This window comes from Pleurodeles waltl, chromosome 7 (genome assembly GCF_031143425.1).
Source record: "Pleurodeles waltl isolate 20211129_DDA chromosome 7, aPleWal1.hap1.20221129, whole genome shotgun sequence".
Taxonomy (NCBI): Eukaryota; Metazoa; Chordata; class Amphibia; order Caudata; family Salamandridae; genus Pleurodeles; species Pleurodeles waltl.
In genome coordinates, this window is record NC_090446.1 from 1,036,622,908 (window position 1) to 1,036,646,253 (window position 23,346).

The 23,346-nt window shown below is 44.7% G+C and overlaps 1 protein-coding gene across 4 annotated transcripts in view; it reads right to left on the reverse strand.

Annotated features, from left to right (window-relative positions):
- Nucleotides 1–23,346, reverse strand: part of CEP112 (centrosomal protein 112) — a 1,991,189-nt gene that overhangs the window by 1,201,214 nt on the left and 766,629 nt on the right. For all 4 annotated transcript variants that reach the window (XM_069199882.1, XM_069199881.1, XM_069199883.1 and 1 more), the window contains one exon: nucleotides 5,744–5,823. In XM_069199882.1, coding sequence (XP_069055983.1) covers nucleotides 5,744–5,823 — 80 coding nt within the window. The remainder of the gene's footprint in view (nucleotides 1–5,743; nucleotides 5,824–23,346) is intronic.

Genomic DNA, 23,346 nt, shown 5'->3' on the forward strand with positions numbered 1-23,346 from the left:
GTGTGGAACCTGGAGGCCATGGATCAGGGTGCAGAATGTATTCTCCTTCACACAGTGCCCCCACCTGTTTAAAGACTCTCTCAGCATCAATTACCATTGAAAGCAGGTCTGAGAGCAGAATAAAAGGAAGTACAAAGAGCAAGCAAAACCATGCACACTTTGGGCATCCTATTTGAAAACGTAATACTTAAAAAAAGAAATAGGTGTAAAACCATGCAACTCCTTAGCAAATATTTGCGATCGTTTTACTACTGAGCAAACTTGATATGGGAGCTAACCCTGGGATGTTCATTCTTTGCTTGTGCGGTCAATCAAATTATACATGCTCTCCTACATTAAGTACATTGAACAGAATTAAGTTCCTTAATGAGCTGTAGGTGATACCAACTGGTCTGAAGAAGAAACAACCGGCAAGGTCACAACGTCTGGGTTGAATGAAACGACATGCTTAAAGCTTTCAAACAGTTTGTTATGTCGAGACCGTAATCTTCTCACTAAATACAATATTGCTGCTCTTCAACCTGAGTCATGCATACCTCTTTGTATGATACTGTATTGCAGTAGATAAACAGCGAGCAGTCATCTGTGGCGAATCCTTTCAAGAATTTATTCCCTTCGATCTTCAGCTGCAGCTTCTTGTACCTCTCATGTTGCAAACTTAGAACATGGGATGTGATAGGAAATGGGATCCAACAGAATAAGCAAACTATGGAGTATTAGCTTTATACTGAGAGAGCTGAGTAACAAAGAAGAAGACCAGAAAACAAAGCCTAAATTATGACTTGATCCATGGATTCCAGTTATTTATCTTAACTGAAAGAGCCAACGATACCAGTTTCAATATTCATAGAATAATGTAAAATATAAAGTAAACCTGTGTGCCATATTAACCTATGAAATATTTGATAGTCACGCACATCTCTGCTTACTGTGGTGCTACTTTAAAAGCTAAGAACGATTGTGCGATCCCTTTCTGCTAGTTGTTTTCATAAGAGCAGCGGCATGTCGTCTAAGCATACCATGGAACAATCAGTGTTGCAAAACATCCAGAGGCAGTTTGGTGGCTGCATGTGTATGTATATGCGATCAGCAACTCAAATGTCCAGCCAGTACTGCCTGCAGCCACCCAGTGGAGAAATTAAACGCTTTCACTTGCTGGGAGTATGTATAAAGGCATGCTTGAATCGCAGTAGTGCCCCTCTCACTGTTTTGGATTAAGGGCTGTGCACATTTTATACTTCACACAGCGCCATGTCTTAATGCCCTCACAAAGGCAGACATTACTGAAACGCTCTCTGAATTCGTATTTCGGATATCTGCACCCAATTTTAAAACGAATTTCGTACTGACAATGTCAAAGCAGCAATATTTTATATTTATGCAAGTAACACGGAGAGAGGGGAGATACAAGAGTTGGGATAGAGAAAGACAGAGCGAAAAGCAAGGGTATTGGGGGAAGAGAAATTGACTGGGTGTTGTGTTAGCTTTTATGTTAAGCTTGCACATGCATGTGCCAGCAGTGGTAGGTCTAAACAGCTACTTTTGACCAACATCAGTGACATATACCAAAAACCCACACCACTGCATTCACACTACTCTTTTATGTCTTACAGTGTCCAGAGTCTGAGAGTGGCATTGCTCACACACCAAATGTCAAAGTCTACACTGTCATAATGAACATGCATTTCTCTCTACTGATGTTGGCAGAAGTACAGAGGTATATGCCACTGTTGTGATAGTTAAGGCAGTGTTACTTAAATGTGAGGAAAATTAAAGGAGGAAAACAAGAGCAAAAAGTCAAACTATTCTGCTTTGCTCTCTTATGTTTCTCTTCCTTCTGATCTCATGAGACAATAAAACTACTCATCTTGGGTGAACAGTGTATCCATTTGTATGCTGATGAGGTCTCTCTGGATGATTGTTTGGCAGATGTCTGTGCGAGATAACCTTTATCTGCTCAAGAAGGAAAACACGAGAAGTGATGAAGACGTCTTTTCTTGAAACCTGGAAGAACATGTGGATACACAGAAGTACAATGAGTAGAAAATCTCTCTTCTAGTATCCTGGTACTGAGAGGATGTGTATAATATCTACCCACTGGAGAGTGGGTATTATTTCAGGAATAAGGACAAAGGTGTAAGGCTTTGACCTGTACACATTCCACTAAGTACAACCAAGATTGTAAGAAAGCAAAAGGTTGAAGATTACAGGCTTTGTAAGACAAGGAGATAGAAACGTTCCAAGACATAAAAAGACTAGACCGCTGACCTATCACACTTCCCTATTTGGAACATCACCTGGAGCAATAGTAGCAGTTAGAATAAAAGGCCGATTTCCAATTCAATCTGTGCTTATCAAAGCTTTGAATAACTGCATAGCCATTCCGCTGCAGTCTCCGTTTGCATTTGATGCTTGCTCCTGAATGTTTGTTTTCTATTCCCGCTGTTGGTTTCTTCCCACCCTCTTTGCAACTTACTTGTTGTGCTTCTTGTTGAGAACTTTCTGCTCCTCTTCTGCTTGTTACCATCTATTACAAAGTTGCCTGTCTCCAACGTTCTTGTGGACTCTGGAAAGACTCCAGGTAGGTTTGGCGCTCATCAGCAGTTTGTCCCTCGTTGGAGACTGGTGAGCAATAGTTAAGTGATTTGCTTTATCAGTGCTAAGTTCCCTAGAAACTTCTGCAGTCCAGTTCTCCTGTGCTACAGAGCTTCACAAACGTTTTAGAACCACAACCCATTTTTTTTTTTAGAACAACAAGCTATTGAGATCCTTCTATCTTTAATGGATTCAAGCCTTTTGAGATTTCTGTATGTAACTAAAGCATCGTGTGGTAGCGCACTGTCGTGTACAGACAGCACATCTACCACTGAAATGACCACTAAATTTGCGCAGACATACAGTTTTAATTATAAAACTATAAAGCACAAAAATGATAATGTGGAGAAATCAGGTTTCTGTGAATGTGTATCATTTGTGCATCAACACGTGTCTTGATTTGTTTTGTTGTGGGCTGCAAACAAAAGACATCATGCGGCCTTTCCTTTCACACTCAGCAATATTGTCACATAATTCATTTAAAAAACTCAGAATTTAAAAGCATTTTTATTTATTACTCCGATTTTTCCAACTCAGCAAAAATCGGCCTGTGACCCACCAGTGGGCCCAACACAGAGTTTGGAAAATGCTGCTGCACTGTTAATACTTGCATTCTATGCAGTGACATCTAACCTGATGTGAGAGAGAGACATTACATTGAATCAGCAACGGAGAACACTGTTTCTTCTCTCTCTCTCCTAACCTTCGTTCCTTCCTGGTTTCCTTCTCTGATGGCAGGTTCCTTCTACTATCAGTCCAGAGATTGGGGGAGGGTATTGGATGATCGTCAAATCTGAGGTTCAGCATTCTGAAACTTGACAGTATGCATCTAACTAATGTGGAATGTAAGAGGAAATTCATACAGGAATGTATAAAGAACTGGCTCATATTCCTTGACAATATTTTCAGGTTACACAGTAATCTGGAAAAACTTGCATCAAGGATGAGCTCTTAAGGGCGAGCTTGCCACGTGTGTTGATTAATGCTTTGAGAACAGTAATGACATGTGAACGTGTCTTTTACTAGCACTGAAAAGAGATGAAATGTGTTAACCATCCATTTTAGTTTTGTATTTGCTTAGGGAAATTAATTATTATGCATACAAATTCAGCACTGAGAATTACATAATTCACAGTTAAAAACTATTCTCTCTCTCGCTACATATATCTTAAAACAGGGTGGTGTGTTAACTCTGCTGGATACACTTGCATGCAAAAATACTACTGTTTTATTACCTGCAGACATTATGCCTAAAATTTTTACATTTCATGAACAAGTCCACAGGTTCATGTGCCTATCTGGTAGTTTCTGAGCAGAGTGTGCAAAAACTTAGAGTCCCTTTTCAGTGATAGTGATTCTATCTGGCAAGCAACCATGGGAAAGAAAATCTGAGACCCAATGGATCCATAGACGTCTTAAATGTGCATGATCTGAAAATTTAAAATCGTTCTAAATTAGAGTATTTTTATTTAATTTGTAGAGTGCAGGTGTTAACTTCCATTTCCAGGTCTTTTCACACTGTCAATGAGGTTCGTTCATCAGTAAGATGAACACCTTCCAATAAATCATCACTGCCTGGTTGTTTGGGAGGCTGTGTTTTTCTTTATGGGACTTTATCCTCTTTTGGAGACAGGGGTTATCATTGTATTTTGTGAGAAAGCAGTAAACTCTCTCATTTTCAGACTTCTTTTTACTGATAATACGTTCCCTGGTTCCTATGGTCTTGGCTTAGCAAATGTTAGTGTACTGAGCCTAAAATAGATTTTTTATTTGAGGGGGTAAATCTTATTTCAACTATAAGGCTTACTCTGCTTGTTGTGAAGTTCAGGTTGGGAAAGTAAGGTGGTGGTAATATGGACCCAACCTCACGTTCTACAGAGCTCAATTTATGTTCTTTCAAAAGATGATGCCTCATTCAGGTAGTTAGGCAGAATAAGATACCATGCATAAACACCACCTGTGTAGCTCACTCATAACTATAAAGTGTGACACAAACCTTTCATCTTTATAGTTAAGTGAATGGCAAGCATGTCTGGATCAAACTAGTCCGTTTACAGTTGTGTGTGTGAAGGACGTGGAACGTCATAAACTTGGTAGGGTGGGAACTGATGTGGCTGCCATGACTGAAGTCTAGTGTTTTTTTTGGGGGGGTCACCCCAAACCTACCAAGTTAAGGTACTGTGAAACGTCGTTAGTTAAGCTTTGCTGCATGCTAGAACCTGGTGGCAACCCTGCACATGGCTAGTGAAACAAACAAAAATACTAGGGGAGTAGAATCTGCGTAAACCTTTGCCACTGACATCTTCTGGCGTGTGTGGAAGATGGCGTAAAAATGATAACCAGTAGAAAAATTAGTTTTGATAAAATATAATTTTAAGGTGGGCCTCTTGCAAGTTCATTGAAGAGGGGACTAGTCGGCTATCAACCGCTGGATTTCTTATGTTTTTTAAAATCCATTTGTGGGTCGGATGGCGCTATGGAATGCTAGACAAGGAAAAATCAACGGACATGGATGGCTGAGTTCTACTGAAGGGCTTTTGGAGACCACAAAACATGAAGACATGTACAACAGACAGAACACCCAATTATCTCCGATATTTTGGTATTTTGTTCGTGTCGCCACGTACAAGTATTGGGTTGCATCAAAACATACTCTGAACATAGCTACAATTTGCCTCAATAGCGTTGAAGACACTGTGGACTAATGTTACAAACAATAGATTGAAAATGTGGTTCTTTACTGCACTTTCTGTAGCACTTTTATCCACAGCGCTGCATAACATGAGAAAAAGAAGGTAAAGATTGCACACACCTTGTCACCAAAGGGGTTTAATAAATCCCTACTAACTGATAAAAGAAGAAAAGACATTCTTTACTAACTTCTACCTCTAAGACAAATGCTGAAAAAACACGCTTAAATTCGACCTTTAATGACAGTGTAAAAATGACATTTACGGATATTTGTTTTCATGCAATTCTATCTATGTCCAAACATATTTTATATGCGTCATAAGCAACTGAGATCGGGTTAAGGGCTCTGTACGGTAGGAATGTGAACAAAGCACTGCCACTGGATACAATTCTAAAGATGTCAGTGTTATCAAACGCCGAAAAATAATCACATTGTGTTTCCCAAGCTTTCACTTACTTCAGCGCCTCCTCCAGCTTGTGGGCTTTCTTCTGCGCACTTCCTTTTTCTTGATCAAGTTCACTCTGAATGGCATGAACCTGTCATGAGAATGACATGTCATATTTTAGCAGCCGCAGTGGATGAATGGGAGACTGAATGCTCCTTGATTCCATTCATCAACGTGGTTATTAAAGAACATGCAAGTACAGTTGTACAGTAAACGACACAATGTGAAAAGGATTGCTGTAAACTAAAGGTCACAGCACATGGCAAGCAAATGCAAAGGCAGATTAGATGGAAGCACCTGGGGTTCTGGGAAAGAATGATTTAGCAGAGCAGCAAGTTATCAACAATAGTGTATTACCATTTAGGAATCAATTCAAAAGAGTATCATTTATCTTCAATTAATCATTTGCACTACTATTTTATAAGTTTTGTATATATTTGGCAGCCTAACCCATTCATTCGATATTACTCTGATTACAATTTTAACAAAATATCCTTATATTTTGATGTTTTGTGGAGTAGACGAAACATCCTACGAGAGGAGGCTTTAGCTCTGATATGAAGAAGGCGGTCAAATTCAGTGTCATCACAGACAATGGGGTGGGAATGGGGGTGGGAACTGGCGGGAAGAAGCAATGCAGAAAATGGGATGTGGGAGGGCAAAAAGCAACACAACGTGGTGGTGGGAGGGAGAAAACATGTCAAAGGAGGTGGGAGGACAAAGCAGCAATAGGGACACAGAGATGGGAGAGAAAAATCACCATGACATGCAGTATCAACAGGGGAAACCTTCTGTTAGACTTGCATCCTTGGCGTGGTTTCCCCTTGTCGTTTTGCCTCTGCTTCTTGTATTTTTGACTGGGTGCTAGAATTCGTTTTTGCTGTTTTTGGTACACTGGGCACTTTACCACTGCTGATGAGTGCTAACATGCAAGTGCTCCCTGCATAAATTGTGATTATGATTGGTTATCCATGATAGGCATATTTGATTTACTAGTAAGTTCCTAGCGTAGTACGCCATGAGTGCCCAGGGCCTATTAACCAAATGGGCCTACAGCACTGATTGTGCCGCCCACATGAATGTCCCTGTACACATGTCTCAGATGTGCCATTGCAGTGTCTGTGTGTGAAGTTTCAAACTCCCATGTCGACCTGGCAAGTGCACCCACTTGCCAGGTCCAAACCTTCCATTGTAGTACATGTACAGCACCCCTAAGGTAGGCCCAAGGTAGCCCCATGGGCAGGGTGTGGTATATTCAAAAGGTAGGACATTTGTGTTTTACATGTCCGGATAGTGAAATGCTGCCAAATTCGTTTTTCACTACTGCAAGGCCTATCTCTCTCCTAGGTTAACATGGGATTGCTTTGAAATATATCTCAAGTGCAATTTCCCACTGGAAGCAGACAGATATGGAGTTTGGGATCTCTGAACTCGCAATTTAAAGATACATCTTGTAGTGAGGGTAGTTTTTAGCTTGTGTGTTTTAAAATGTCACTTTTAGAAAGTGGGCATTTTCTTGCTTAATCATTCTGTGCCTCTGCCTGGCTGTGGAATACACGTCTGGGTCAGAATGACATTTGGACTAGTTGTGAATTCACTCTAGATAGTCACACAAAGGGAGCTGAGGTGTGTCTGGCTACAGTGGTGGGAAGAGCTGGCACTTGCAGCTGATTAGGGCTGTGCCTCTCCTTACACACCTCCAAACACTTAAAGTGTGTCTGGGACCAGGGCAGGAAAGGCAGGGTCTTGTGCACTACAAAGACTTTTCTTTGAAGTTTGCCTACTTCTAAGGCAGAAATTAGTAAAGGCATTGGACCGAACACCCCAGAATTTTAGAACATTTCTGGATCAAGAGAAGACTCTGCCAAGGAGAAGAGCTGAAGAGCTGTGAGGAGGAGAACTGCCTCTTTGCTGTTTGTGCTTTACTGGGTTGGCCTGCAGTTTTTGCTTCTGCTTTGGCGAGGACAAAGACTGGACTTTGCTGTGTATCCTGCTTGTGATGTTTCTCCAAGGGCTTGTACTGAGCTTGCCTCCTGTTAAGAAGTCTCAGAGACAACAAAGACTTCACCTGCAAGCCCCTGGGTTTTCTTGCTGAGGTTCCTGACTTTCCAAGAGGTGCTCATTCCGGTTCATGGGCCCTGGGGAGTGAAATCTGGCAAAAAAACAAAAACAACGAAGCACACGGACTCCAGAACCGGCGCCGCTGCCGGGACCCAAGGTCATGGTCCTCACTGAAGTGCGACGACCACCACGGCAGGTCCGCCGCCTCTAAAGTCCCGCAACACTGAGTCCCCAGTGCTGTGTCACCGACGTGACACCTGACTCCGCAGAGGTGTTTGTGGTCCCGTGATTTGGCTACGACACTGCAAAGTCACCTCATAGCGTCTTGACCCGCTGGGCTCATGCTGGGCTGAACCTTAAAGAACTGACGCCTCGCAGCCACCTCCGCTGCCTCCGTAATGAACCGATGTCTCACCTCACCTGCGTGGCAGTAAGGAAAGGCCGCCTCACCTCCTGCACAGCAGTATGGAATTGATGCCGCATCGGGTCCAGGGTCGCCTCACCTCCCCAACTTCATGCCACGTCTTTGACTCTGCCTCGTTTCTAAGGTACTGTACCTGGGGTCCGTGCGACTCCGTGACCGGCACCTCCTTACCTCACGAGTGGCGTCGGACTGTTGGGAACAACTCCGTCCCGACATCATGATAGCATCAGTTGGAGCTATTATGTTTTTAAGTGCTTTTATTGGAAATTAATCTTTCAAAATTCATATCTTTGCTTGTGTATGTTGGACTTTTGCTGTTTCGGTCTTGTTTTACTTAGATAAATATTGGCTATTTTTCTAAACTGATGTGGTGTCCATTTGTAGTGTTTTCACTGTGTTACTGTATGTGGGTACAAATACTTAACACATTGCCTCTGAAATCAGCCTGCCTGCTCATGCCAAGCTACCAAGGGGGTGAGCAGGGATTATCGTAGGAGTATGACTCCCTTATCCTGACTATAGTGAGGGTCCCTTCTTGAACAGGGTGTAAACCGACTGCCAACTAGAGACCCCATTTCTACACCCTTCTTCCAATTTATGTTAACATCCTGACAGAACGAAGAGTGGCTTCCCTATGTTGATGCTCTACCAAACCTCAGACTAAGAGTGGAGATTTTAAGACTAAAAACTGGTATAAACTCATGCCACATTAGCAGCAATGTGAAGTCAGCAATGATGGATGCGCAGGTGAAATATAAATGTGGGATACAGGTAAAGTGTGACTGCCTGCACATTCTTTTAGGCTGTTTAAAATTGCAATCACTTCAGAAGACAATATTAAAGCCACTCTTCTTCAAATACAGTATCAAGCAGTAATGGTTATTAACTGAAATGCGTTTTCTGGACATGACGTGCTGTGGGAAGATTTGTGGTGGCCGTTAAAAGCATTTTATCTGATTCCTGAAGGGGACTTTTAAATGGTTTTAGAGAATGTAGGGATTTAAGTTTTGTAGTGTCAAGGGATTTTAATTGTTTTAAATGCAGGATAAATGTTTTAAAACATACTGTGATTTTATACAGAAGAGGAAGAATTTTTATATATCGGTGGTTTTATGATGTTCAAAGACTAAGGTCAAAATAAAAATTATCTTGCTATGATGTGATGTGAGAGAAAAGTCAATACTGAAAAGAATGACGGAAGAAGAAGAAAAAATAAAAATAGTACCTCAAGCACAGCGCGATCAGCGGACAGACAGCAATTAAGCTGAAGCAATCAGTACTTGATCCATGCTCTAGCCGAAAACAGAGGTAGTAAAGCCAGCATGTACTGGCTAATTAGAAGGCAGCAAATAAGAGTGATAAAGAAGCCAACAAAAGGTAAGTAAAGGGCAGGTTGAAAGCCCCTTGATGTAAGCACTCCTTGTTGTTGCAAGCCCCTAGTTGCAGCTCATGCTCTGTTGCAGGTGAGACCTAAAAACAAACTGATGGAAGAAACTAACCATTAACTTGGGTCACCTACTAGCATTGTTTCCACCACATAATAGCAATATTTATAGGGACATCGAACAAGTTAGCTACAAACAGTGTTCAGTTCTTCTTGGGAGCAGAACTATGACTGTCACCGTTATCCTTCATACAGTAGATGGTTGTGATTTGCTTTTCTTCTATTAGTATATAAATGTACTTTGTAGAAATGGGCTGATTGGGAGAGCTGCTTGGGAGTATGATGCAGGTTGTTCTTGACCTTTGTCACAGACATTTAAATTTAAATTAAAAGCTCCATTTTGGCATAATATGGAACTTTGCAGCATGGGTCGATGGGTCTAGACGTCAATGAGCAGTTGCCAAGCTCTTGGGTTTATTTACTTCATCACGGCAAGTAGTATCTGGCTGTGTTTACTTCAGATGCCAGCACAGTCTTTCTCCATCCAAGGGGTGCTTGAGTCTACTATACTGCAACTAAACGGTTGTAGCCATGCACACATAGAATCAAAAAGTGCGGTGATGGATAATTTTCCAGTTTTTGAAACCATGAGGACTAGTACCCTGGGATAACCCCCTACTCCACCTGAAGAGGCCAACAGTACGTCTTAAGATTTTTGACCTGATGATTTTACGCATGATAAGTATCTTTTCTCTTCTATTGACCCCTTGTTCTTCTGCACCGCACAGTGCTTGGCCACTTATTGAGACCCATCCTCTCAATCTGTTTAATTTATATTTGAATATGAACCTTAACAATGTACATGCACCTTTGACACAAAGGTGTCTCTCTACAAGGCTATTATTATGGTTGGTTATGAGATAACCAGAATGGAGGAAACAGGGCTACCGATTGAGGGAAGTGAAAACTTACTTAAGCAACAACAACAATCTCTGTCAGGGTGAAACACAAGAAAACCCCACATTTATCTGTGTTTAACCCTCTGGTAGCTTGACACAAAAGCAGTCAGGCTTAAATTAGAGGCAATGTGTAAAGTATTTGTGCACCACTTCAAGCACAACACAAGAAAATGCCCAAATCAGTTTAGAGAAATAGAGTAAACTTTAATAAATTCTTTAAGACCAACACAACAAAAATCTAAACAGTAAAAGCAGTGATATGCAATTTCAAGGTTTGAAATAAATGTATTTATTTATTTAGATTACTTGTAAAAGTGTGACTGCCACCTTTGAGGTATCATGGTGATGAATAAATTACTTGGGGAGGAGATAACAGATTCCTTACAATGAGAAAGAGAGGCTGAACAGTTTTCTACCAAAGTTCCCCAGAAGTTGTTAGGGAAATATCCAGGTTTTTAGTGCCTTTCTAAAATGCATAAGATCAAAAAAACATCTCAAGGTATCTGGAAGAAGGTTCCATAGTCCAGTTGCTTCAATGATGAAAGCATGTCCCCCTTGTCTGGATTTTCTAAATGTGGTCAAGTGGGCCAAATTCATGGTGGAGGAATGTAGGGTCCTAGCCGGGGCATACCATTTTATTTTATTTTGTAAGGGGATTGGGCCAAGTCGACGAAGAGATTTATAAACAATGCACATAGATAACTAGTGCAAATCTTTCAGTGCCAGGGATACAGAAACCATCTGGGTGTATTCAGGGCCAATTTAGCCACCACTGTCTGAACTCTGTAGAGCCAGTTGAGCAGGTAGCCGGGGCTCCAAAAAAGCAAGGCATTACAATAATCCTGCCTGCTTAAAATCACACTGCAGACTACCAGAGTGAAGTAGCAGGAGAATCTTATGTAGTGCTCTTATTAAAGAGAAGCAGGATCTTGAAGTCTTCTATTATGTGAGATTTCAGGCTCTGGTGGGACGGGGAACCCATCAGAGGAAACTGGCCAGAAATTAGACAGGAGTAGAGCGGGACACTTGGTCACCGAGCAGCAGAGAAACTCTGTCCTGTCGCCATTGAATTTCAGAGAGTTGGATTTAAGCCAACCAATGGTGTCGTTCATGCAATCGTGAAAGGCATCCACTGACATCTTTTGAGTTCCTTCTAGCAACAGGATTAAATGAGTGTCATCCGCATAGTTAATCAAACTGACATTGTGTGATTTGGTTAATGAGATCAGGGGGCTCATATAAATATTTAAAAGAAATTGGACTAATTGATGAGCCCTGCAGAACACAGTGTTTTACAGTCCTGAACTCTGAGCGAAAAGGTGGAAGGGACACTGCCTGCTGTATATCCGACAGATTGGACTGAAACCACTTCACAACTGTAACCCTGATTACAATCAAGTTCAACCTAGGTGTGTTATGATTAACCATACTGAAAGCAGCGGATGGATCTAAAAGGATCAGAACCACCGACTGACCATTATCTACTCGCATTCTCAACTCATCCTTGGCGGTGAGCAGGGCTGTTTCAGTCCCATGACCTGGATGGAATCCAAACTGCTTTTCTTCCAAGATTTGGTTAGTCTCTAGGTAGCCAGATAGTATCTTGCTAACAAAACATTCCAGGACCTTTACGGGATAAGCTAAAAGGGAAATAGGCCTATAACTGATTAGATTTGCCGGGTCCGCAATTGGCTTTTTTAATAGGGATGTAATAATTGCCTTTTTCCAAGCTACTGGTACTGAGTTTCAACTTTATACTTCATTGACGGCTGTCACTGTTTACGAGAGGCACGGTATAGATGCTCCGAAGGAGGTACTTTGCCTAATGTAGGCAATACGGTGTGGATAATGAAATCCATGATGCAAATTGGAAAGATAAATAATAACAAATTGAACTATAAAAAGCCATGAAGAAGTCCTATGTTGAGGAAGAAACGCGTTGGCTGAAGGTGTTACGATATGCTCTTAAGAAAAAAAGAAGAATAAAGTGAAGACAATAATGAAACTACATTGAATTATTGGACTTTTTTTTATATGTCTAAACGGCGCACCATCAAAATATATATAAAGTGTTATAATTTGTGTGTGAGACTCTAATACATAGTACTGTGGGTAGTTCTGTACCATCCATCTGAGGTCCACTTACTCCCGAATAAATCCGAGTTGACTTGTCAATGCCTTCGATGATTTTATTGATGTTTTCCTCAAAGAAGCCCACAAGGTTCTCACATAATGCCTGTGAAGTGGATATAGAATGATTTAAACAGTCTGGGTTAGACAGTTCATGCATTATATTGAATACTTTCTTCATACTGTTAGGTGCAGCCAAAATCACGCTAGAATAGCGTTCCACCTTTGCTTTTGTGATTTCCTTCTTATACTGCTGTAAAGAATCATTTAAATCTTATTTGTCCTCATCTCTACAAGACTTCTTCCATTTTCTCTCAGCCTGCTAGCAAGTTAGTTTTAAGGGTTTAATTGAATCGCTGTACCACGGAGCTGAAGATCTCTTTGTGGTTTTCAATTCTTTAATGGGAATAATCTGGTCTAGAGTGTCTCTGATGCTATTATCCAGTTCTGTGTAATTTTCTTCCAACGATTTGCCCCAATCAATAGAGGGGGCAAGATTAAAAAAGAGCCTTTCTCTAGGCTGTTTAAGAACTTTGTTCCAGGCTCTACCAAGATGTCTTGTGACCAGGTTTGACTTCTGCGAGACTGGTTCCCTGCCTTGTAAGGAAGACACAAGGACAAGGTCTGTCAAGCAAAGTTGAGTCATTTCCTCAATAGTAGCAAGGTTTTGAGCAGAGAAAATCAGGTCCAACATATGCCCATCACGGTGGGTTGGACCCTGAAGTAATTTTTGCAGGCCAAGATTATCACAGGACCAGAGAAGATTTTTCAGTACGGGCCAGGGGCCCTGACAGTCCACAGCTTAAGTGGGCCAGCAACATGTTGCCAAAAATACCGATAAGGGGTTGTAAGTAAGAGCACGATGGGCCTGGTGGGTGGTAGCACAGAATAGCAGCTCCGGCCCATAATCTCATCCAGGCCTAGCGGAATAAAATCCCACTTTTCCTTATAGACTAAATTTACTCCGCCCACTTCCTCTGAGCACAGGTTTATGGAAGATCTTATGGCCTGACGGGCAGGCCATACCTAGAGCTACATCAGAATCATAGTGAGATGTAGGTTTACATCAAAAACAGCGCATCCTAGTCCCCTGTTTGAAGTAATAGATGTTGTTCAGTTGAATGTTTCACTAATGATCTAACATTAAGGAGTCCACACCGTAAGGTGATGGATTTGGCGATAGCGCCTTTCCCAGACCTTTGTGTGGATGCCACAGCAGACAGGGTTGTTGCAGACACACAAGGCAACAGCTTACCTAACTCAAGCAATTGCTATCTAGTGTAGCGAAATATGCCTGTTGGTTGGGAGTCTGCATTGTGACGGGCCCATGGCTGGCGCTGTGGATGGTCGGTTTGAGGATAGGCGCATAGGGGGTTGCCTGAGGTGTGTCGACACCATGGACACAAAAAAAAACCCAAAAAACCACACAAATGGAGTACGGGGTTCTTCTTTATGCTTCGAGCGATAGACAACAAGGGTACCAATTGTGCCCTTGGTTCCTCGTGGTCCTCTGTTAGAGGAAGGGGGCCAGTGTGAGATGGGGGAGTAGTGGAAAAAGAAAAAAGGGGGGAATCTCCTTTACGGACTGGGTGGTCTCACACACTATATAGTGTCATGCTTCATCATTGGACCACCTAGCCCCACCCAGGTAGGACAGTACCACCTGGGTGGACTCAACCTCACTGTTAAAAGAACAGGAGGGAGTGCGTAAATCAATTCTAGGTCTGGAAAGATCAGGATCCAGCTAATCTAGGGAATAAAAACATCTAAACAGATACCTGTGTGGAATTTAATGATAGGGTCTGTTTGGTGTGATTAAAAGTGTGGATTGGAACACCTCTGTGAGAGCAAGGACTCACAGGGTCACCTATCTAAAGAGTAATAGCCAACATGTTTCTGCCCTCAGTGGTGAGCCTAGGAAGGTCTCGGGCATTCATCAGGGCAATGGATCCCTAAAACTCAAGGTAGGAGTATAAGAAAACACTGTGCGGTTGGTAACAGGTCTAAAAAGTAAAGGAAACGGCCTACCTTTCCAAGGGAATACCTTGAGGTGGCCTGTAGGGTATAAAACAGATAGACAATGAAGGTAACAGAGCACTACACAGCAAACCAACAACACACGTGACGAAAAATGCTCATGCATAGAACAAATATACTCAATGAGGGCAAATAAGCATGCACATGGAACATCATAGATAATACTACTACTCAGGGTAAGCAGAAAAATTCTTACCCTATCCATAGAGGCTATTGGCCTCTGGTGTCCAGGAGGGGGAGTGTCCCCTTATTGTCAGACACTAAGGTTCAAGAAAAGAACAGATGATGGGGGGGCATAGAAGTGGAGACTTAATTAAATAGAGGGTGGGCTCAGTGTGAAGAAGAAAATACGCAGAAGAAAGGTCCAGCTGGGAGCCTATATTATCCAATAGACAAAAGGCTACAAAAAGTAAAAACTAAGTAAAAACCAAGTAAGGTAAATATAAGGAAATTATAAGGGAAAGCCATATATCTATAGTGCGTTAGATAAGGTGCCCGAAAAAGGAGAGCAGAAGAATCTTATCTGTGTATCCATGGCGTGGTTCAATCACTCACTGCATCAAAGGGGGCGCTCACTGTGCGCCTATGCCGTCCTCTCCTTGGACCGCTTGAATAGAACGGTCAAGGGGAGACGGGCTTATATTGCAGAAAACAGCGTCAGTAATGCGGCCAGGTGTGAGTGATCACCGCCGCAGCCCGTGGTCTCGTCGTCGGGCGGATGTGGGGGCCGGAAGCACAGCTTCCGTGTAGGAGCCGGCACAGCCGACTCATCACTGTAGTGCTTCCGGGGCAGCCCAAGGAAAGAGCCTCCGGCTGCACACCGGAGCATGAAAGGACAACGCGCTGTCCCCGTGGCCGCTGGGAGTTGTAGTTCCCAGCGGTCTATAAAGTGAAGAAAAAGAAAGGCGAACAATAAAGAGGGGAAAAAAGGGACAGGTGCGGGCGGGGAAAGGAAAAAAATTGGGGGGTTAGGGGTGGGAGGGGAAAAGGGGGAAAACAAGGGAGGGGAGTGTAAAGGGAAAAAGGGGACAAAGAAGGAATGAAACGAGGGGGAAAGGGGGGGGGAAGAGGGAAGGGAAGGAAGAGCAGAGGGAAAAAAGGGAACAAAGGAAGGGAAAGGAAGGAAAGGAAGAACGAGAGAAAACATAAAAGATGGGGGAAGAACAGAAAGGATAAAGGGAACAAAAAGCGAACAAACGGGGAAAAAAGGGGGGGAAAAGAGGGGTGAATGAAGGGAAACCAGCAATAAAGAGGAGAAGGAAAAGAAAAAGAAAAAGGGAAACCGGAGGGGCGAAGTGGAAGTAGAGGATGGGCAAAGGTGGGGGAGGGGGACTGGGGAGGGAGGTTGAAAGAAACTGGGGGAAGGAGGGGGAAGGACAAGACAGAGGGAGGGAGGAAGAGGGAAGGAGAAGGGGGTTGTTGGGATGGGAAGGGAAGACGTGTGGGGAGAAAAGCTGGGGGAGGGAGGGGGAAGGAGAAGACGGAGGGAAGGAGAGGGGGTGTTAGGATGGGAAGGGAAGACGTGTGGGGAGATAAGCTGGGGGAGGGAGGGGGAGGGGACGAAAGGAGGGAATGGGTAGGAAGAGGGAGGGGGAAGAGGGGGTTAGGACAGAAAGAGAAGACGTGTGGAGAAAAAGAGAGCTGGAGGTTAGGGCCGGGAGGGGGACAAGGATACACAAGGGAGATCGGAGTGGTCAAGCAGGCAAGGTGCAGAGGACTTATTTATAAAGTGAGAACCAGGGGATCTCATCGTTCAGACCAACTGTGTTGGTATGTAATTTCCACACCCAGCGTTGTTAAGCCCGAAACAGTCTCTGTGACATGTCGAGAGTTGTTGGGGGCAGTTGTTCTAGAACAGTCCAGAGGAGATCATCTGGGGAATGATTATTCCGGAGGAAATGGTTGGTCAGCTTGGTGGCATCACGTTTACACCGGATCGTACTCCTGTGCTCGCACATCCTAGTGCTGACCTTCCTGGTGGTCATACCCACACATTTAAGTTGGCAAGGACATCTGATCAGGTAAATCATATTCTTACTATTGCAGTTATTAAGAGATTTAAGTTTATCGTAGTGGATTTTTGAGTAAAACGACATACACTACAATTGCCACAAGGGTAGTGGCCTGTTGGTGGTGGTAAGTGCCAGAGTGTAGTCTGGAGTGGGATTTTTCTTTTGGTCTTGTGTGCACCACCATATCCCGTATGTTGGTGGCTCTCTTATAGGCATGTAAGAAAAATCTGAACCGATTTTCCCTTGAAAAGGTGTACGCTTACACCAAACCCGACTATGCAGCCAAAGCTAATATTAATATGTCTGACGCATCGTCTTCGAAGCAGAGCTGAAAGGAGATACATCAAGCTGTGTCGGTTCTGCCCACAGGACAATAGCCAGGCTGGCAGAATACCTTTGGTGCCACTTCCAAGGGTTCAGGATTGGTGTGGCACCACTTGGGGGATAACACTCACTGCAGACAGAGGCCAGGTGTTGGGGTCAAGGTGGTTGGAGCCTTTTCTGTCTCTGAGACTGTGATCAGGAGGCCATCCAAAAAGCCCTTTGAGTCATACTGGTGCTCCTGGGTTCAAAATGCAGGTCCAGCTGTTTTCACTAGGGCATCAGGGCAGCAGAGTAGTAGTCCTTCCGATACAGCCACACAGCTGTCTTTCTGAGTCTTCCACATGTCCAGAGATGTACTGAAGAGTTTGGGCTGAGGGTCCATTATTTATACCCGGTGCCCACTTCGAAGCAGGAGAAGGTTTTGGAGTTTTCCACCCCCAGAGGTGCTTGGACTTTCCTGCCTCTCTGCCCAAGCCCCAGCTTGTCTGGGGTCTCAAAAGACTAGTGTCAAAACCCTTGTGAGTGTGCTCAGACAGAGCCTTTGTGATGTGAAAGTGTGGGAGGTGACAGCTTTTCCCTCTCATCAAGTCAGAGATGGCCCAGCCTGTCAAATCTTATTCCCCCTTTGTCTCACTGTCCAGGAGCAATACACAATGACCAGCTGCCAGCTACACCTAGTCATGTGAGTCAGGATACAGGCTGCACACACCAAATGGTTAATACAAGAAAAAGCTAACTGTCTGTGAGCAGCATTTTCAGAATTGTGACTTAAAATCCAACTTTACCATAAAAGAGGGCTTTAAATTACAATTCTTTGGACACCAAACTCAACACTACTACGTTGTCCCAATTAGCACTTATTACCTACAATAAGGTAACCCAATGGTATTCTATGCGAGAGGTAGGCCTTGTAGTACTGCAAAAGAAAAAGTTAAGAATTCTCACTACCACAACAGGTAAAAGTCAAAAGTATATGTCCAACTTTTTAAATATGCGATACACAAGAGAAAGGGGGAGTTTTTTTTATGGTCCAGTGTACAGCCTCCCGTCCATAGCATAAAGCATCAATACACAAGTACACTGTTCCAATGTGTTGAACTCCACACTAACAACTAGGCGGAGGGGTTCCTAGATGATAAAAACGCATTAGTATGTTGGGAACAAACACCTCACTCACCAATAGGTGACATGCTTCATCATCGAGCATTGCTCCTCATCAGGCTGGCACGGCAATGCCTGATGAGCCCCACAAGGGGACCCTTTGCCGGACATCTTTTGTTCACAGGTGCCGGGGAAATGTGAAGTATGTGGAGGATTGGGAAGAGTGAAGTTGAATTTGAAAAGTATTCTCTGTTACTTTATTTCTAGAGCCAAAAGGATTTTTGTTTGTATCAACTTTATCCTCTTATTGTAAATGTACTTTGTTTAGGTTTCGCAGATAAAACAGTTTACAAGTAAGATACACTTTTCAATTTCAAAAGTAGACAGTGCAATTTCTCAGGGAAAACAGTGCAGTCCTAGAGGAGGAAAAGTTTTAATACAGTTTACAGGTAAGTACTAGATTTACGATCCCAGTCTTCGGAGTTAGGATGTCTACTGGTCAAGGTCCAAGTTGACCCCAAAAGCACACCACCAGCAAACACAGGGCTGGCCGTGTGCAGAGGTCAAAGTTGGTATTATGTTTTTAATGGAATCCTATTGAGACTGGGGACACTCTGGAAAAAACAGCTTTCAGGAAAGTACTTGCAACTTCAGGGCACAGACCTGGGGGGTTTAGATGAGCACTGGGGGGGGCGGGCTACATGTCAGCACCAAACACACACCCTCAGCGGTACAGGGGCAGCAAGGTGCAGGGTGCAAACACAGCGTCAGGTGCCCAACGTTTTTTAATGGGGGAACCCCAGACCCTTAAAGATGCTGCAGGCTGGGTCCAGGGAGTCGGTTGTGAAAAATTAAAGGCAGCACAGGTAGGAGAGGAGCCTGCTGGACGTTGCAGGACAGTCAGTCGGATTCCCCAAGGACAGGGGGCTGTGGATGCAGGGGCACCTTTGGGCGTCAGGAATCTTCGTCGGATCTGGTCGCAGTCAGAGGGGGTCCTCTGGATTTAGACTGCAGGCATCGTCATGTTGGCCAGTACGGGTCAACCCAGGGTGAACTCGAAGTCGGAATCGCCTGGGGACCTTCTCTGGACCGGTGGGCCACCTGGACATGGGCTGTGGGTGTCGGGTGCAGAGTGGCCAGTATGTGTGGATCCAGGGTGGTTCTGGAGTCCTTATGGAAGGTTTCTTGTGGACAGGGCTGCTTCTTCTTGCAGTCACCACTAATCTGAAGAGCAAGGTTCATGGGTGCCCCTAAATACTAGATATAGGGCATTACAGGGGTCAAAGGGCAGAACCCAAGGGCTACTGTCCTGGAGGGTGGCTACACCCTGCCTGGGTCCACTCCTTTTGGGGTTGGGGCACATTCCTATCCCTATTAATTACTCTCCTCAAAACCAAGATGGAGGATTCTGCAATGACGGGGGTCCCTTCAACTCTTGACACCCTACGGGTGGTCCCAGCTGAAATGGTCACTCCATCTTGTTTTTCATAACTTTCCCACCGGACCTGCTGCCAAAAGTGGGGCTTGGTCCAGGGGGCGGGCATCTCCACTAGCTGGAGTGCCCCAGGGAAGTGTAACAGGAGGCAGAAGCCTTTAAGGCTCACAGGAAAGTGTTCCAGTTCCTGTAGGGCGAAGGTGTCAAGCCCCTCCACCTAGAGCAGGCTTTGTTCCTGATCCCAGAGAGCACAAAGGTTCCCACCCCATGGGGTTCAGAAACTTGTCTGTTAGTGGCAGGATGGCACAGACTGATCAGCCACACACAAGATAGGTGGGTAAAATGCAAGAGGCATCTCTAAGATGCCCTCTGTGTGCATTGTTCAATAAATCCAACACTGTCATCAGTGTGGGTCTACTGAGCTGAGAAGTTCTAATACCGAACTTGCCAGTCTTCGTTGAAGACATCATGGAGCTGTGGAGTTTGTAATGACAAACTCCCAGCCCATGTTCTCAATATGGCCACACTGCACTTACAATATTTAAGAATGGACTTAGACACTGTAGAGGCATACTGTTCATGCAGCTAACCCCTCACCTGTGGTACAATGCACCCTGCCTTAGGCGTGTAAAGCCTGCTAGAGGGGTGACTTACATATGCCACAGGCAGTGATTTGTGAGCACGGTACCCAGAGAGGGATGCCATGCCGACTTTACCTTTTTCTCCCAACCAGCACACACAAGCTGCAACAGCAGGGTGCAGGTGTTTGGTGAGGGGCCTCTTATGGTGACATAACACATGCTGCTGCCCTTAGGGACATTTCCTGGTCACAGAGCCCTTGGTGCCACTGGTACCTTTTACAAGGGACTTAGCTGTGTGCGAGGGTTGTGCCAACTGTGGAAGCAATGATTAAGTTTAGGGAAAGAACACTGGTGATGCGGCCTCATTAGCAGGATACCAGAACACACTCAGTCAAGTTAGCATCAAATATCAGGCAAAAAGTGGGGGGTGGGGAACCATGCCAAAAGGGGCACTTTCCTACAGGTCTCTTCTGCACTACACATCCTTTCTTTGCACCCACATAACAAACAAAGAGTAGATCAACCATCCAGAACTCTGGTACGCTCAAAATAGAACACCAATGCTCTTTTTTGGGTCCAGGCGGTGGAGTCTCTCCTCTTCCTTAGAAGGATGTGGGGATATGTAAAAAGTAAGTAAAGTGATGGATTGGCCTTTATGAAAGGGCATGACCACTTTGGGTAAAAGGGAAGTCCTGGTAAGAAGCATCAACATGTCAGGATGGATGGAAATGAAAGGTGGCTTTGAGGAAAGGGCCTGCAGCTCACCCACTCTGCGAGCAGAAGTAATGGCTACAAGGAAGGCTGTCTTTAGAGTAAGAAGCCTAAGTGGACAGTTATGAAGAGGCTCGAAAGGAGAAAAAATTAGGAAAGTAAGAACCAAGTTCAAATCCCATTGGAGTGTTATGAAAGGTGAAGGAGGAAACATATGGGTAAGACCCTTCAGTTATCTACCAATAATAGGAGATTTAAATAAAGAGGGTTGGTCAGGTATTCTCAGAAAAGCAGAGATAGCAGCCAAGTGAGGATGCACAAAGCAGAGCCCTGCTGGGCTAGATAAACAACAAATAAGAGGACCTATGACAGAAGAGCAGAGAGGGGGTCAACAGACTTGTGTGTACGCCATGCCACAAATTTGTTCCAACAACAGGCGTATACCACTGTGAAGGAGGGACGCCTGGCTGCCCTGATAATGTTACAGACTTTGGACGGAAGGTCAAAAGTTACCAACTGCCACTGTTCATTCTCCATGCAAGAATGCAGAGACCAGATAGGGATGGGTGGAGAACCGTCTCCTGCGACAGAAGATCCTCCCGAAGGGGCACTATAATTGGAGGATCGATAGCCATGCCCAAGAGCTCGGGATACCAGACTATACGTGCTCAGTCCGGAGCCACAAGAATTACTTGGACCCGGTAGTTCTTGATCTTCTTTAGAACTCTTGGCAGAAGTGGTATGGGCAGAAAGGCATAGAGGAGGCCTGAGTTCCACACGAGACGAAAAAAGCGTCCCTGAGTGAGTGCCGCCTTAGAAACTCCAGCGCGCAAAACAGCTGATCTTGTGTGTTCTCTGTGGAGGAGAGCAGGTCTAACCAAGGAACTCCTCACTGCTGAAAGAGACCTTGCGCCACTTCCGGAAGGAGACGCCATTCGTGATCGACCATGCATTGATGGCTGAGTTCTTCCGCTCTGGCGTTCAGATTAGCCCAGCAGATGTTGAACCACCAGGGATATGCCCTGATGTTCCAGTCATGTCCAGAGGAGCAGAGCCTCCTGACAAAGGGTCCACGAACCCACCCCGCTTGCTGAGGTACCACATGCAGTGGTGTTGTCCATGAACACCTGCACTTCTTTCCCTTTGTGAGAGGGAAGGAATGCTTTCAATGCTAGCCTGATCGCCCTGAGCTCCAAAAGATTGATCTGGAGCCCGTACCCTACCGGAGTCCAGACACCTCTGATCTCCACCTCTTTCATGTGGCCACCCTATCCCAGGAGTGATGCATCTGTCACCACTGTCAGACCTGGTTGGGGAAGGGAAAGGGATCTGCCTCTGACCCAATTGTGGTTAAAAAGCCGCCACTGCAGATCTTGCGCAGTTCCCTTCGAGATCTGGACCACTTCGAAGAGATACCCCTGATGCTGCGCCCACTGGAACTTCAGGCTGGCATGTGCCACAACAGGATGCAGAAGGCCATGAGGCCAATCAGCCTCAGAGTCACTCTCACCGAAATCTGGGATAGAGGCACATCAGTATCATAGTTTGAATATTCAGGACTTGCAGCTTGGGAGGAGAGGCCCGAAACTGCACTGTGTCCAGAACAGCTCCAATGAAAGGGGGCGTCTGAGTAAGAGTCAGGCGTGATTTTGTTAAGTTTATAGTGAACCCCAGCGAATGAAGGAGGTTCGCCATAGTCTGGAGGTGGGAGACGACAGCCTGGGGTGAGCCCGCCTTCAAAAGCCAGTCATCGAGGTGGGGGAAGACTAAAACCCCTAATCTGCACAGATGGGCTGCTACCACGCCATCACTTTTGTGAACACCTGAGGGGCACTGGTGGGTCTGATGGGAAGCACAGTAAACTGAAAGTGCTTGTGGCCCACCTTGAACTGCAAGTAACGCTTGTGGGCAGGCAGGATGGGGATATGAAGGTGTTGGGTCAGTAACGCATAGGATAAGTAGGCGCAGCAGGCCTATGGCAGGGGGCGATTGTCCTTTTAACAGGAGCCCCTGTGCTGGGTTTGGACCAAGTCCCCATCAGGACATCAGTGAGGGCTTCAATAAAGGGAAAAAGGGTTTCTGAATGGGGAAGCTTCATGCTGAAGCACCTCAATCAGGAGGTTGGTCCTGACGGCCAACGAAGGCAGCTTGAGGCCCAGGACCTTGGCTGCGCTCCTCATCACCACTGGATAAAACATTCCCTCCTCCATAACCACAGTAGGGTATAAAAGCATGCCAACATCAGGGGAAAATCCCCCGGGTCCTTAGCCCAGTCCATGGGGTCATCAAGCTGGTATTCTAAAGGGACCCAACGACCCCTTGATACTCTCACCATACCCGTACCCATAAGAATAAGGGTCGGGATCCGACTCTGAAGACCACTGTACAGGAGTTACACACCAAGTTGGAGGGCCTTCAGCACATCACGACACAGCTGGAGGAATGCCTGGAGGAT